Here is a 13,639-nt window from a genome sequence, read left to right on the forward strand (position 1 = left end):
CGAAATATCCCGACTCAATCCTGAGCCTCTTGTTCCAGGTCTTCCTCCCTGCTCCCCTCCCCCTCCTCCTCATCAGTCTGCGCCCAACAGAGCCAGAGGAGGAGGTGCTCAGCTGCAAAGGAAACAACCAGGGAAGGAGAAGGAGGAGGAGGAGGAGGAGGAGGAGAGAGACCTTCCAGCAGGAGTCCCCAATCTCTCCCCCCCCCCTAAAGAGAGCAACATGCCTGCTCAGGTAGGAGCTTGCAGATCAGGCTTTGGGGCTCTGTCTCCAGATCCTCCTTTCTTGAATTGCCCAGGCAGATCCGAAGCCAATAGCACTTGCCAGAGCTGGGCTTTGGGCCCTCTCTGCTGACGTCCATGAGGTTGAATCACAGGATCTGGGCTGCTGGACCAGGAAGGTTGCTTTTGCCACCACCCCAGCCAGCAGATGATTCGTCAGCCCTAACTCCCGTTTGTCTGCTTAGATTGTAAGCTCTTTCGAGCAGGGACTTTGTCCATAGTAGCACTTCTTTGCTTTTACCTCGTTCTTTTTTCCGTAGTGGCTCAGGACATGTTACATTCAGATACACTATTTGCCTGTTCCAGATTTTTACAAACTAAGGGAGAGAGTGGTGCAGTGGTTAAAGCTACAGCCTCAGCACCCTGAGGATGTGGGTTCAAACCCCCACTGCTCCTTGTGACCCTGGGCAAGTCACTTAATCCCCCCATTGCCCCATGTATATGATAGATAGGGAGCCCACTGGGAGAGACAGGGAAAATGTTTGAGCACCTGAATAAATCCATGTAAACCGTTCTGAGCTCCCCTGGGAGAACAGGAAAGACAATTGAATAAATAAAAATAATACCTTGCCGGCCCATGGTGGAAATCTCTACTGCGATTTAGTAAAAGGAGCCCTAAAGAAATTGCAGAAGTGCAATATTAAGTCACCTGCTATAGAATCCAGTTGAAATTTCTGCCTGTCCTTGACACTTCCTGGTTTTGTTTGGTCTGTTCCCGGGAGGGGGGGGGGGGTAATGTGCCCGGCAATTACTGCTGCAGTAGACAGGGTGAAAGTAGAGTTGCACGGGGACAGAAATCCCACTCATCCCCGCCTGTCCCCGTCGGAATCCTCTCCGTCCCCACCCGTCCCCGTCGGGATCCTCTCCGTCCCCACCCGTCCCCGTCGGGAATCCTCTCCGTCCCCACCCGTCCCCGTCGGGATCCTCTCCGTCCCCACCCGTCCCCGTCGGGATCCTCTCCGTCCCCACCCGTCCCCGTCGGGATCCTCTCCGTCCCCACCCGTCCCCGTCGGGATCCTCTCCGTCCCCACCCGTCCCCGTCGGGATCCTCTCCGTCCCCACCCGTCCCCGTCGGGAATCCTCTCCGTCCCCACCCGTCCCCGCCGGGATCCTCTCTGTCCCCGCCAGGATCCTCTCCATCCCCACCCATCCCCGCAAGGAATTACCTCCATCCCTGCCCGTCCCCATAAAAAGCAGCAATTACTTCTGACAGGATCATCAATTCCAGTTTCTTTTGCTGTTTTCCTTGTGGAATCTCTTTGGTGGAACCCTTTTTTTGTTTTCTGTTCAGGTAATTAACTTATAAACCCCTCTTTTACTAAGGCTGACGTATCCATTATATTATATGGATGAACCCTGCTTCCAAAGCCTTCCATCCCCGTGAGAGTCCCGTTGGCTAGAGGGGAGACCCTGTGGGAGTCCCGTGGGCCAGAGGGGGGTCCCCGTGGGAGTCCCGTGGGTTAGGGGGGATTCCCGCGGGATGCCTGCGATCCCCGTTCCCGTGCAGACCTCTAGGTGAAAGCAAAAGACCAACTTGGCTCTCTCTCTGGGACTTACGCACGTGAAAAACAGCCCCGCTGAGCCCCCGTACTGGAAGCTGTCCTGATAAACGGGATGCGGAAAGTGCTGGGAGTGGAAGGGTTTGTGTTTGAGGACTTCTCCATCTGTTTCTCCCAGGAAGAGTTACCGCGCTCGGAAGAAGGACAAAAGGAACTTCACGAGGATGAGAAGGAGAGGGATGAAGTCTTCAGCGCAGTGGGTAAGATCCTGTCACACTTTTATTTGCATGAATTTTGTGGGGAGACATTGAACGAGTGCGGCAGGATCGCGTCGATTCATATTAAATGTTAAAATGCTCTCTTCGAACCAGTATATTAGGGTTGTCCACAAAAACCTGAAGTTGAAAAAACGGTGAAAATTGATTGTGCATGTTCAGAAAATAACTTAAAAAAAAAAAATTTTAAAGCCTGTCTTGAGGTCCCGCAAAGCCACTGATTACATAAAGCTCCGTTGACGGCGTCGGCGCAGTGTGCCACGGCCTCAAGGAAAGCAAACAGAATGTTGGGCATCATTAAGAAGGGAATCACGACCAGGACAAAGGAAGTCATCCTGCCACTGTATCGTGTTATGGTGCGCCCGCACCTGGAGTACTGTGTTCAGTTCTGGTCGCCGTACCTCAAGAAGGACATGGAGGTACTTGAGAGGGCCCAGAGAAGAGCAACTAAGCTAATAAAGGTCATGGAGGACCTCTCATATACTGACAGACTGAAGAAGCTGGGGCTTTTCTCCCTGGAAAAGCGGAGACTTAGAGGAGACATGATAGAAACCTTCAAGATCATGAAGGGCATAGAAAAAATAGACAGGGACAGATTTTTCAAATTAAGGGGATCAATAAGTACAAGGGGGCACTCAGAGAAATTGAAAGGGGAGAGGTTTAGAACAAACGCCAGGAAGTTCTTTTTCACACAGAGGGTGGTGGATACATGGAACGCGCTACCAGAGGATGTGATAAACAGGAGCACGCTACAGGGGTTCAAAGAAGCTTTGGATAGGTACTTGGAAGACAAAGGGATTGAGGGGTACAGATAAGAGTAGAGGGATAGGATTAGAGGTAAGTTACAAAATTAATCAGGGACCACTGTTCAGGCACTAGGCCTGATGGGCCGCCGCGGGAGCGGACCGCTGAGCAAGATGGACCTCTGGTCTGACTCAGCGGGGGCAACTTCTTATGTTCTTATGTTCTTTTCTTAAAATTTGCTATTATTTTTGCTTAATGGAGCAAATTTCTTGGTATCTTAGCTATAACTTTTATGTTTTCACCCTCGGCAATGATAAATCGATAAAAAGACATTTTATGCAAAAAAGAATCTGGCAGTTTTTTTATTAAATAAACCTTCAATAACCTTTTTGTGCAAAAATAACAGAAATTTAACATTCTTCGCTAAGAGCTAAACGCGTACACTTTGGTAGTCGTCTACCAATGGCGTTCCAAGCATTCAGGGAGTGATTCTGTAAAAGGCACCATTTATAGAATTACGCCTAGCGGCCCCTAAGCACACTTCTGTTAAACTGCGCTATCAGTTTTTTTGGGCGGTGTCTGTCGGATGCCCAACAACACAAAATCCAGCCTATTCTCCGCCCATAACCACACCTACTTTTTTAAATATAGGCATCGCTAGCTGTCCCTAGACGTGGGAGAGCGCTTCCACTTAGGCATCGCTAGACGTCCTAAGAGGTCAGCGCTGAACTCTTAAATACCTTCATTTTTTTTGATTGAAAACTGGCGTGGTCAATTACCCCACTGATTAAGCCAATTTAAAAAAATTACCCCCTCCCCCTTTTTTCAAAACTGTAGTGTGGTTTTTAGCGCCAGCCGTGGCGGTAACAGCTCCGACCCTCATGAAATTCCTACGAGAGTCGGAGCTGTTACCGCCGCGACTGGCAGTGAAAACCACGCTACGATTTTGCAAAAGGGGTCGGAGTAAGTTCAACGCAGATCCTGAACATAGGCGTTGCTAGGTGGCCGCGATTAGAGCACCTTGCAGCCCTTAAATAGGGTGCCATTTATAGAATTTCCCAGTCGATGTCTCCTTGAGATAGGATAGAGCCTGCGATGCTGTTGAACTCCTCACCACAAGGCCTCATGCTGCACTGATAACTGAATTAGCCTCTGACATCACCACAGACTCAGTGCGGCGTGAGACCTTGTTGCAAGGAGTTGAACAAAACAAGAAACCAAGTGGGGAAGGAACTGTGCACACCAGCCTTCGAACCAATGAAATTTATTAAATGCAAATGAAACGGACTCTGTATTTATACATGTGGTATGTTTTAATGTATGATTGCATTTAATAGTGATAAATCACCTGGACCGGATGGTATACATGCCAGGGTACTAAAGGAACTCAAATATTATACATTTCATTGGTTCTAAGGCCGATGTGCACAATCCCTTTTCCCACTTGGTTTCTTGTTTTGGTTTATCTGACGTGGGGTTGTTTTACCTTGGTTTTGTGGATTGCAAGGAGTTCAACAGCATCACAGGCTTTATCCTGACTATCTCAAGAAGACGTTGAATGCTTGAATGTTACTGGGGGCGGCTCTGCCTGGGAGATGACCCAGACTCTCGTGGCTGAAGACTGTAGTTGGGATGGCAGCCCTTTTACAGGAAACCTGTCTGGCCAGCCTACTTTAACGCTCTCGGAGACTCGGGGACCGCTCCACTGGTAGCGAAGCTCGCTCCTGGGTGGGTTGCAGAGCTGGAGCGCAGGCTGTGCAGCCTCGTGTCGGTTCTGAGGATGCCGACTGGAGTTTCCCTCCCCCCGTTGATGCGTGTGGAGCTGGTCTGAGTGGCAGCCAAAGAAACGAGCGTTTGGTTTGTTTTTGCATGCTCGTCTGAGGCAGAAGTCTTCGCCATTTCTCAGCTGCTGTTAGAGCAGAAGCAGGCACAGTACCGAAAGAACTGCAGCAGAACTGTGACTACAGTTTATTGCTGTCTATGGGAGACATCAAGGGATCTCAGATTTCAATTTTAAAGGTTTCTGGGGCTAGTATTTAGGTCCCCTACCTCCAAGAATCCCTTTACACAATTTTTTATGTTTTAATATAGCTCTCCTGGGCCATATGGTGCTAAAACACTGCCACGGTAGCCATCTTGGATTTCCCAACTTGGTTTTAAAAGCCTCAAAACACCTTAATTTTGATTAAAATTACTCTAGATGGACTCCTCAGGCTGTTTACCTCTGATTCATAACATAGCAACATAGTAGATGATGGCAGATAAAGACCCGAATGGTCCATCCAGTCTGCCCAACCTGATTCAATTTAAATTTTTTCTTCTTAGCTATTTCTGGGTAAGAATCTAAAGCTCTACCCGGTACTGTGCTTGGGTTCCAACTGCTGAAATCTCTGTTAAAACCTACTCCATCCCATCTAAGCCCTCTCCAGCCCATCCTCCCCCAAACGGCCATACACAGACACAGACCGTGCAAGTCTGCCCAGTACTGGCCTTAGTTCAATATTTAATATTATTTTCTGATTCTAGATCCTCTGTGTTCGTCCTATGCTTCTTTGAACTCAGTCACCGTTTTCCTCTCCACCACCTCTCTCGGGAGCGCATTCCAGGCATCCACCACCCTCTCTGTAAAGTAGAATTTCCTAACATTCATGCCATATTTGTGCTGGATGGCCGACCGAAGAGCGTCTATGTGCTATAGGGCATGTAAGATGGGGTGAGAACCACGGGCTTAGTCCTCTCTGGTCCCTCTGGGCTAATGGAGTTGCAAGTGGCATGGTTTTTGGGTCAAGAATCCCCTTTAGAGCCTTTGGATAGTGACTCAGTGTCTTTAGCAAAGCGCAGCAGTCGCTGGGCCCATGAGAAGACAAGAAGAGACCCTGCAGGGGGCCCTCTGGGAATGTTTGAAGCTTACCTGAATTATTGGGGTTGACCTGCACCAGGTGGGGGGTCTCGCAGATTGCCATTCCTCCAATAAAAGTTCATCTGCAGGAACCGGAGGTCCAATCGGAACAGCACTTGAGGGGGGTGGGGGTCAGAATCTAAGCCTTTACTCCCTCGGAGTGAATCTTCAGGGTCTCATGCGAGTCTGGCAGCCCTGGACCAGGGAGAGGACCCCAAGGTGTGTTGTCCTTTGAAGTCGCCGGTCTTGCTGGAGGTCATTACAGGATCTTTGCGGGAGGTATAGCTTGAATCCCCCCAGACCTCTGAGCAGTTCTAAGTCTCAGACCATATTTTTTCCTTCGCATCCTGACATTACAAAGATACTGACGGAGCATCGGGAGTCCCTGGAGGGCCCCTTGAAGCTTGCCAGAACTATGACCAATTTGTACCCGATGGCACCTGACTTCCAATAGCTGTTTGTTCGCCTAAAGTGGGTTCATTGGTAGCACAGGTTACAAAATGCACTTCTCTGCCTCGTGAAGGTGGAGTGATTTTGAAGGAGGGTGGATGTGGTCCTGAAAAGGCAATTTGAGGCCTTGGCTTTGGGACTGAAGGTGGCGGAGGTGGCTTCCTTTGTTGCACACACCTGCCATGCTATTTTGCATTGGGCTCCGGCGGCATAGAATTTCGCATAGCCACAATTACTAATTTCAGGGGTGGATTATGTTGCAGATGATATATAGGATGTTTCTGCTTATTCTGTCTCTCCCTGTAGAATGCTTTGGATCAGGCAATGGGTGGAAGATTTGGCTTCCAAAGCCACTTTGAGCAGGTCACCTTTTAGGGACCAAATGCTGTTTGGAAAGAGGCTGGACAATCTCATGACCAATGTGACAGATCATTGCCCTAAGTCTTTGCGTAGACCATATGCCCATGGGGGTTCAAGTCATGGTAATTTTCATGGATCGGGACAGTTTTGTCAATCTACAGAGTTCATTTCAAGGCTTTTGGTAGAGATTTGGAGGCTCCAGGAGAGCTCAGTCCTCTGGTTTGCACTCCACAGTAGCCTTAAAGAAATCCCAATGACTCCTGGACAGTAACTGAACCCCCATGGATAGGGGGGAGGTTGTTGGCTTACTGGAGGCCTGGGAAAGGATTTGCTCAGACCACTGGATGCTGGAACATTCGAGAAGGTTACAAGCTTGAATTTTATCATCCTCTACTGGACTTATTGGTGAACTCTCCAAAGGTTCAACAGCTACTGGATTTTCAAGCAATAGAACCCGTACCAGCCTAAGAATTGGGCTTAAGTAGATACTCCATATACTTTATCATGCCCTAGAAAGACTCGGATGTTTGGAAACCAATCCTAAATCTGAAGTCAGTCAATGCAGCACTGAAAGTGCCCCGATTCAAGATGGAGACCATTCATTTGGTCATACCTTCGGTGGCTCCAGGGGAATTCCCAGCCTCTCTGGATCTGGTGGAAACATACTTGCATATCCCCATATGACTGGATCACAGGAAGTTCCTGAGATTCCATGTACTGGGCATACATTACCAGTTTCGGCGCTTCCATTTGGTTTGGCAACGGTGCCTCACACCTCTGCTAACGTGGTGGTCATTGCAGCAGTGCAGCTGCGGAAAATGGGGATACAGGTACATCCCTACTTGGACGATTGGCTGATCAGAGCTCCGTCCAAGGTTGAGCATGAGAAAGCTGTGGTGCAGGTGAGCTGGGTTGGATTATCAATTTTCACAAGAGCCACCTGGAGCCTACACAATCCCTGGAATACTTGGGGATCTGTTTCAACACAGCAGAGGGCCGTATTTTTTTTCCAGAACCATGCAAACTGAAGCTAAGATGGCAGATTTCGGAGATCCTAGTGATGCCAGTTCCTATGGTGTGATGCTATTTACAGGTCTTGGGTTTGATGGTAGCAACCGTAGAGGTTGTTCCTTGGACAAAAGCTCATTTACGCTGTCATCACATTGGTCGCTTCAGATGGATTCACTCCAGATAATGCTGACCTGGATGGAGAGAGCATATCACAGTTGGCTTTGTTGGCTCCGGGCGGAGTCCTTGGCAAAAGGTTTGCCTCTCTGTATATCCTCTTGGATGATCTTGACCACAGATGCCAATCTTTTTTGGCTGGAGGGGTCATTGCAAGGGTTGTCCAGTTCAGGGGTGATAGTCACCTTCTCATAGGACGTGGTCCATCAATCAATTGGAACTAGAGCCATTTGTCTAGCGCTGAAGATTATGGAGAATGCCCTGGAAGGCAAGGCTGTTGGGTTCTTCTCGGATAATGGCACAGCTGTGGCTTATGTCAGCAGGCAGGCTGGCACCAAGACTGCTCCATTAAGAAGGGAGGCCCAGTTGTTGTTTCGGGGTTCAGAAGTTCACATGTAATAGGAGTGGGCTATCTCAGCTGGCAGACCCTGGACCCAGGTGTATGGTCACTATCCCAGAAAGATTTTTGCGCCTGCAGAGCGTAGGAGCTCACTCGGCTTGCTTAGTTGTCCAAGACATCACTATTTCCAGTTGTTTATCCATAAGGTTCCCCAGTACATGGTTTGTTTGTTTTTTGGACCCCTGAGGAAGGAGTGTTTCTTCAAAACACGGACCATGTCGGGTCCGGGTTCTTTAACCCCCTTTGGATACAAACTGTTTTATGTTCATTTTTAATGTATGTTCATTAAAGACTTGGCATCTTGTACACCATTCCTGCAGTTTTTTTTCTTTGTTCGACATATCACCGCAATTCAGTTGGATTTTTTGCATGTGTTCACTATCCCAGAAAGCCTTCAACAGCATTATTTGTTAACTAGTCTTTAAGCCCGTTACATTAACGGGTGCTAGAATATATGTCTGTCTGTCTTTCTTTCTTTCTGTCTCTCTCTCTCTCCCGCTGTCTCTCTCTCTCTCCTTGGCTCCCTTTTTCTGTCTGTCTTTCTGTCCCTCTCCCTGCCCCTGTGTCTTTCTTCCTTTCTGTCTCCCTCCCTCCTGCTGTCTGTCTGTCATTCTTTGCCTCCATTTCCCTGTGCAGCAGCATTTCCACCCCACTTCCCTGTGGAGCAGCAACAGCAACAGCATTTCCCTCCCCCCCCCCGACTTCCCTGTGCAGCAGCAGCGGTATTTGCCTTCCCCTCCAGGTCCCTGTGCAGCAGTTGCAGCATTTCCCCCACCCCTTCCCTTCTCTTACCGCGATCTGGCCTGCTCCGTTCGGCCCCTCCCCCACGTTGTGGCCTGCTGCGATCTGGCTGCTCCGTTCGGCTCCTCTCCCTTCCCTTCCCTTCCCGTGGTCTAACCTGCTACATGGCCCTAATGGAGATACCGGACGTTCGAAATAATGGTGTCAGCAGCAACCAAAAAAGTTTCTCACTTCTTCAGCTGTAGATTTGAGCCTGGAAGCGCAGGCATGGATGCTCTCATAGAACCCTGGCTAGGAACAGGGCTGTTGTAGATGTTTCCCCATGACCCATGATAGGCAGGGTCATTCAGGGGTTAGTAATCCTGGTTGCTCCAGACTTTCCACTTTGGCCATGGTTTGTGGATATGGTTTGGTTGCAAAGGGACCAGTGTCTCAGACTGCCACTTCATCCAAATCTCCTCTCACAGGGGCCAGTTGCCCTGGAGGATCCAGAATGCTTTGGGCTTACGGCATGGCTCCTGAGTGCACAGGAAGGCTACTCGGAGGTGTCATAGAACTCCCTCCTAAGGTGATGGTTGCGGCCTATGTCGAGGCTTGGAAGATGTTTCAGCACTGGTGTGTTAAACAGAATGAGGAGTCCTTCTCGACTCCGATGCCAGTTAGTCTGGCTTTTCTTCAGGACGGCCTTGAGAAAGGCCTGGCAGTAGGTTCCCTCAAGATGCAGGTGGCAGGCCTCTCGTACTTTAGGGCTCGAGTGGAGAAAGTTTCCTTGGCCTCATCCTGATATATCCAGATTCTTGAAGGGGGCGTTGTGGCTGCATCCCCCTATGCAACATCCATTTCTGAAATGGAATCTTAACATTGTTTTGCATGCCCTCAGTAAGGCGCCATATAAGCGAGACAAGTCTCGGAGCTGCCGGCTCAGTCATGCAGAGAACCTTTCAGATTTACAGAGACTGGTGTCTCACTGTGCATGGTACCTTCTTTTCTACCCAAGGTGATTTTGGCCTTCCACATAAATCAGGAAGTCCAACTGCTTGCATTCCATAGCATGGATTTGAAGAATAAAGACAACATTTTGCCATTGTTGGATGTGAGGAGAGTCCTCCGATATCTGAAGGTGACAGATGATTTTCATGTTTCTTATCATCTCTTCTAATGCGTCTTATCCTCCTGGGGAGGCTGGCTTCTAAGGCTTCCATTTCAAGATGGATTTGCATGGCCATTTCTTCCATGTGCATTGGGTGCGGTAAGACACCACCGATTGTTTTAAGAGCACACTTTTAAAGCGTCTTAATGGGCGGAGTCCTGGGCAGTTCCTCCCGAGTAGATTTATGGCACAGCCACTTAGTCATCCTTCTTTACATTCAAGAAATTTTACAGAGTAGATGTGGCAGAACAAATAGACATTGCCTCTGGGTCCTCAGTGCTAGCAGCAGTCTTATTTGCCCAGCCTTAGACTCAAGGGACTGCTTTGGTATGTCCCACTGGTTCAAGAAGACTTGTATGCCTTTTGCACTAGAAGGGAAGATTAGGTTCTTACCTCGATAATCTTCTTTCTAGTAGAAAAGCATATGAGTCTTGAAGGACCGTCCTGTCAGATTTCATTCAGCCTGCTTCCTGTCTCAGACATGTATGTATTTCCAGATATTTGGTTTTCTCCTGTCAGACAGGTCCGAAGAGTTATAAGATACCATATTACAAAGAGGCAAATTAGAGACTGAGAGCTACATAAGTGTTAGTATTGGTTGCACTCAGGTGGCTTGATTGTTTCCACTTTGTTTAGTTTTATGTTCCTATTTGCATTGATTTGTTGCATTTTAAAGATTGCAAAGCAGAACAGAAGTGGTTGGTCGAGGAGTTCCCCATGCACCACCTCCTTATTTTTCCAACTGCTTTGGTACAAACTGAGGGACAGTAAGGCAGAGGCGAGAAAGAAAAAAAGGTGGACGATTCATTCTACACAACTCGAGATTAGAGGTCAATAACCCACTGGTTCACGACTCATATGCCTTTCTACTAGAGAAAAGATTATCAAGGTAAGAACCTAATCTTCCTATAAAACAGATCAAGAAAAAGGTTACTTTTGAAAGCTAATTTTAAAAAATGCATTACGGGAAAGCCACAGTAGTGATGCAGCCGTGGTAAATGCACCAAATCTCTCAGGAACTGAATGGGTTTCAGCGCTTTTACTACGGCAGCATCGCTACCATGGCTTTGTAAAAGGGGCCCTAAGTTAGTCCAATAAAAAAGGTTATCACCTTATTTCATTTATGCTTTTGTTTTATTTCTATATATTACCTTTAAAAATGGACTAATGCGGCTACCACACCATTTTACTCAAGTCAAATGCATAGATTCGGACTCGCCTAGTCTCAGTAGGCTGCAATTTACAAAGTCTGATCTGCTCAGTAGCATAATAGAGCGTCAGGCTGAGAACCAAGGAAGCCTGGTTCAAATCTACTGCAGCTCCGTGCAATCTTGGGCAAGTCACTTCACCTTCCTCAGGTACAAACTTTGGGTGTGAGCCTTGCAGGGCCAGAAAAATATCTACTGGTTTACCTGAATGTAACTTGCTGTGAACTACAACTGGAGAGTTGGGATCTGAATCCAAATAATAAATAAAGCTCCGTATTCGTTTTGTTTTATTTTGTTAAGAAACAAATGCTTTTGTTTTGCTTTCTGGTTACTGTTGTAGGTTGTGGGATCACAGGTTCTGTGCTAGAGTCTGGGATCTCCCACTGGGGAATTTTCTCCATCAGTAATTGAAAAGCCTGTATTCCCTGTGACATCAGAGCCTTTCACTTCCTTAATGTTGTTCACCTTTTCTGCAGAGAATGACGATTCCAGAGAGAGAACTCCCGGGGAGAGCCAGGATTCAAAGACGACCTTTTCAGAAAGAGAGAGAGAAGATGTGTCATCCTGTTCTGACAGAGAAGCAAACTGGATCTTGGAAAACAAGCAGAAAAATTCAGCTGAAGGCTCAGTTGAGAAGTGTAACGTGTGTGAGCAAAATGCCAGTAATATCGCAGATACAGAAGAAGAACAGAGGAACGAGTCAACAGAAGAAAGATGTTTATGCAATACAAATGGGATACGTGTCAAAAATCTGGCAGCTCTGAAATCACAGACGGAATCTTCTACTGAAGAGACGCCATTTACAGACAAGGGGAAAGAACTCGAGAGAGAAGAACTACAGGTCGAAGAGAAAACGCGCACAGGAGCGAAACCTCCAGTGTGCTCTAAATGCAAAAGTACTTTCAGTCAGGATGGAGATCTAGAACAAAAGCAAAAAATGCACACAAGAGGCAAGCTATTTCTGTGCAATGAGTGTGATAAAAGTTCCAGGCGTAAAATACACCGTCCAAAACATCAGAAAATCCACGCTGGCGAGAGACCTTTTTCCTGTTCTGAATGTGATAAAAGATTCTGGACCAAGACCAGTCTCGCAGTACACCAGAAAATCCACACCGACGAAAGACCATTTTCCTGTCCTAAGTGTGAGAAAAGGTTCAGACGCAAGAAAGGTCTTAGAATACACCTAAAAACGCATACCGGTGTAAAAGCATTTTCGTGCGACGAATGCGATAAACGATTTACATGCAAGTCAAACCTCACAAAACATCAGAAAATTCACACGGGGGAGAAACCGTTTTCCTGCCCTGAGTGTAGCAAATGCTTCAATCAGAAGGCATACCTCACCATACACCAGAAAATCCATACTAATGAGAAACCCTTTTCCTGTCCTGAATGTAATAAAAAATTCAGGCTTAAGAAAAGCCTCACAATTCATAAGAAAATACACACTGGTGAAAGACCGTATATTTGTAATGAGTGTAACAAGAGCTTTATTCAGAAGGCACATCTTATAAAGCACCAGTATATTCACACTGGTATAATGCCATCTTCATCTACTGAAGGTCACAAAAAATTAATTCAGAAAGCCAACCATACAAAACGCCAGAAAACGCAAACTGGTGAAAAGCCTCCTAGTGAGAGACCATATTTATGTACTGTTTGTGATAAAAGGTTCATCAGGAAATCGCATCTAACATCGCACCAGCATATCCACACAGGAGAGAGGCCATTTCCTTGTTCTGAGTGTGATAAAAGGTTCAGCCAAAAGACACACCTCAAAATACACCAAAAAACCCACACGGGTAGAAGTCCTTATTTATGTACTGAATGTAGTAAATTTTTCAGTCAGAAGGCAGCCCTCACAAGACATGAACAAATTCACCGCGGCGAGAAACCATTTTTATGTACCGAGTGTGGTAAATACTTCAGTCAGAAGGCATCTCTTATAAGGCACCAGAAAACCCACTCTGAATATGTTGTATGGGTTTTATAGGTTATATTGGCAGAGCAATCATCGTAGTTCGCCGGGCACACTTAACACCCTGAACAGGTCCAAATACTTAAACGGCACTTGAGGAAAAAAAAACCAAACAGCCACACAGAGTCGTGATCCTTAGACTTGGACTAATATGATTGAGTTAAATCATACCAAGATATGTAGAGAGAGATACAGACTAATTTTCAAAACAAGTGGAAAATAAATCTTTAGAGAATTGAACCCAAAAAACCCAAGGAAAAGCAAGTCGAACATGCACAAATATTGAGGGGAAATAGAGCCAGTTACCACATATAGATCAGAATCTGACAGAGGAATTATTAAAGAGAGAAGGACTTATACTTGAAGACAAGAGGGTGATAACTGCAGCACAGGACAGAGGTCTATAGACAACTTGAATTCACTGCAAACATGACAAAACAAACTGGTAAAAAGTAAATGCAGATGTTGCAA

General features: G+C 46.9%; 1 protein-coding gene across 1 annotated transcript; it reads left to right on the forward strand.

The window, feature by feature from the left end:
* The first annotated feature begins 106 nt into the window (after positions 1 to 106).
* Positions 107 to 13,342, forward strand: LOC117362011 (zinc finger protein OZF-like). The gene is made up of 3 exons (XM_033947725.1): positions 107 to 232; positions 1,957 to 2,038; positions 11,667 to 13,342. The coding sequence occupies exons 1-3, from the start codon at positions 221 to 223 to the stop codon at positions 13,181 to 13,183; spliced, it is 1,611 nt and encodes a 536-aa protein (XP_033803616.1). The 5' UTR covers positions 107 to 220; the 3' UTR covers positions 13,184 to 13,342.
* The last annotated feature ends 297 nt before the right edge of the window (positions 13,343 to 13,639 follow it).

Source organism: Geotrypetes seraphini, chromosome 6 (assembly GCF_902459505.1).
Source record: "Geotrypetes seraphini chromosome 6, aGeoSer1.1, whole genome shotgun sequence".
Taxonomy (NCBI): domain Eukaryota; kingdom Metazoa; phylum Chordata; class Amphibia; order Gymnophiona; family Dermophiidae; genus Geotrypetes; species Geotrypetes seraphini.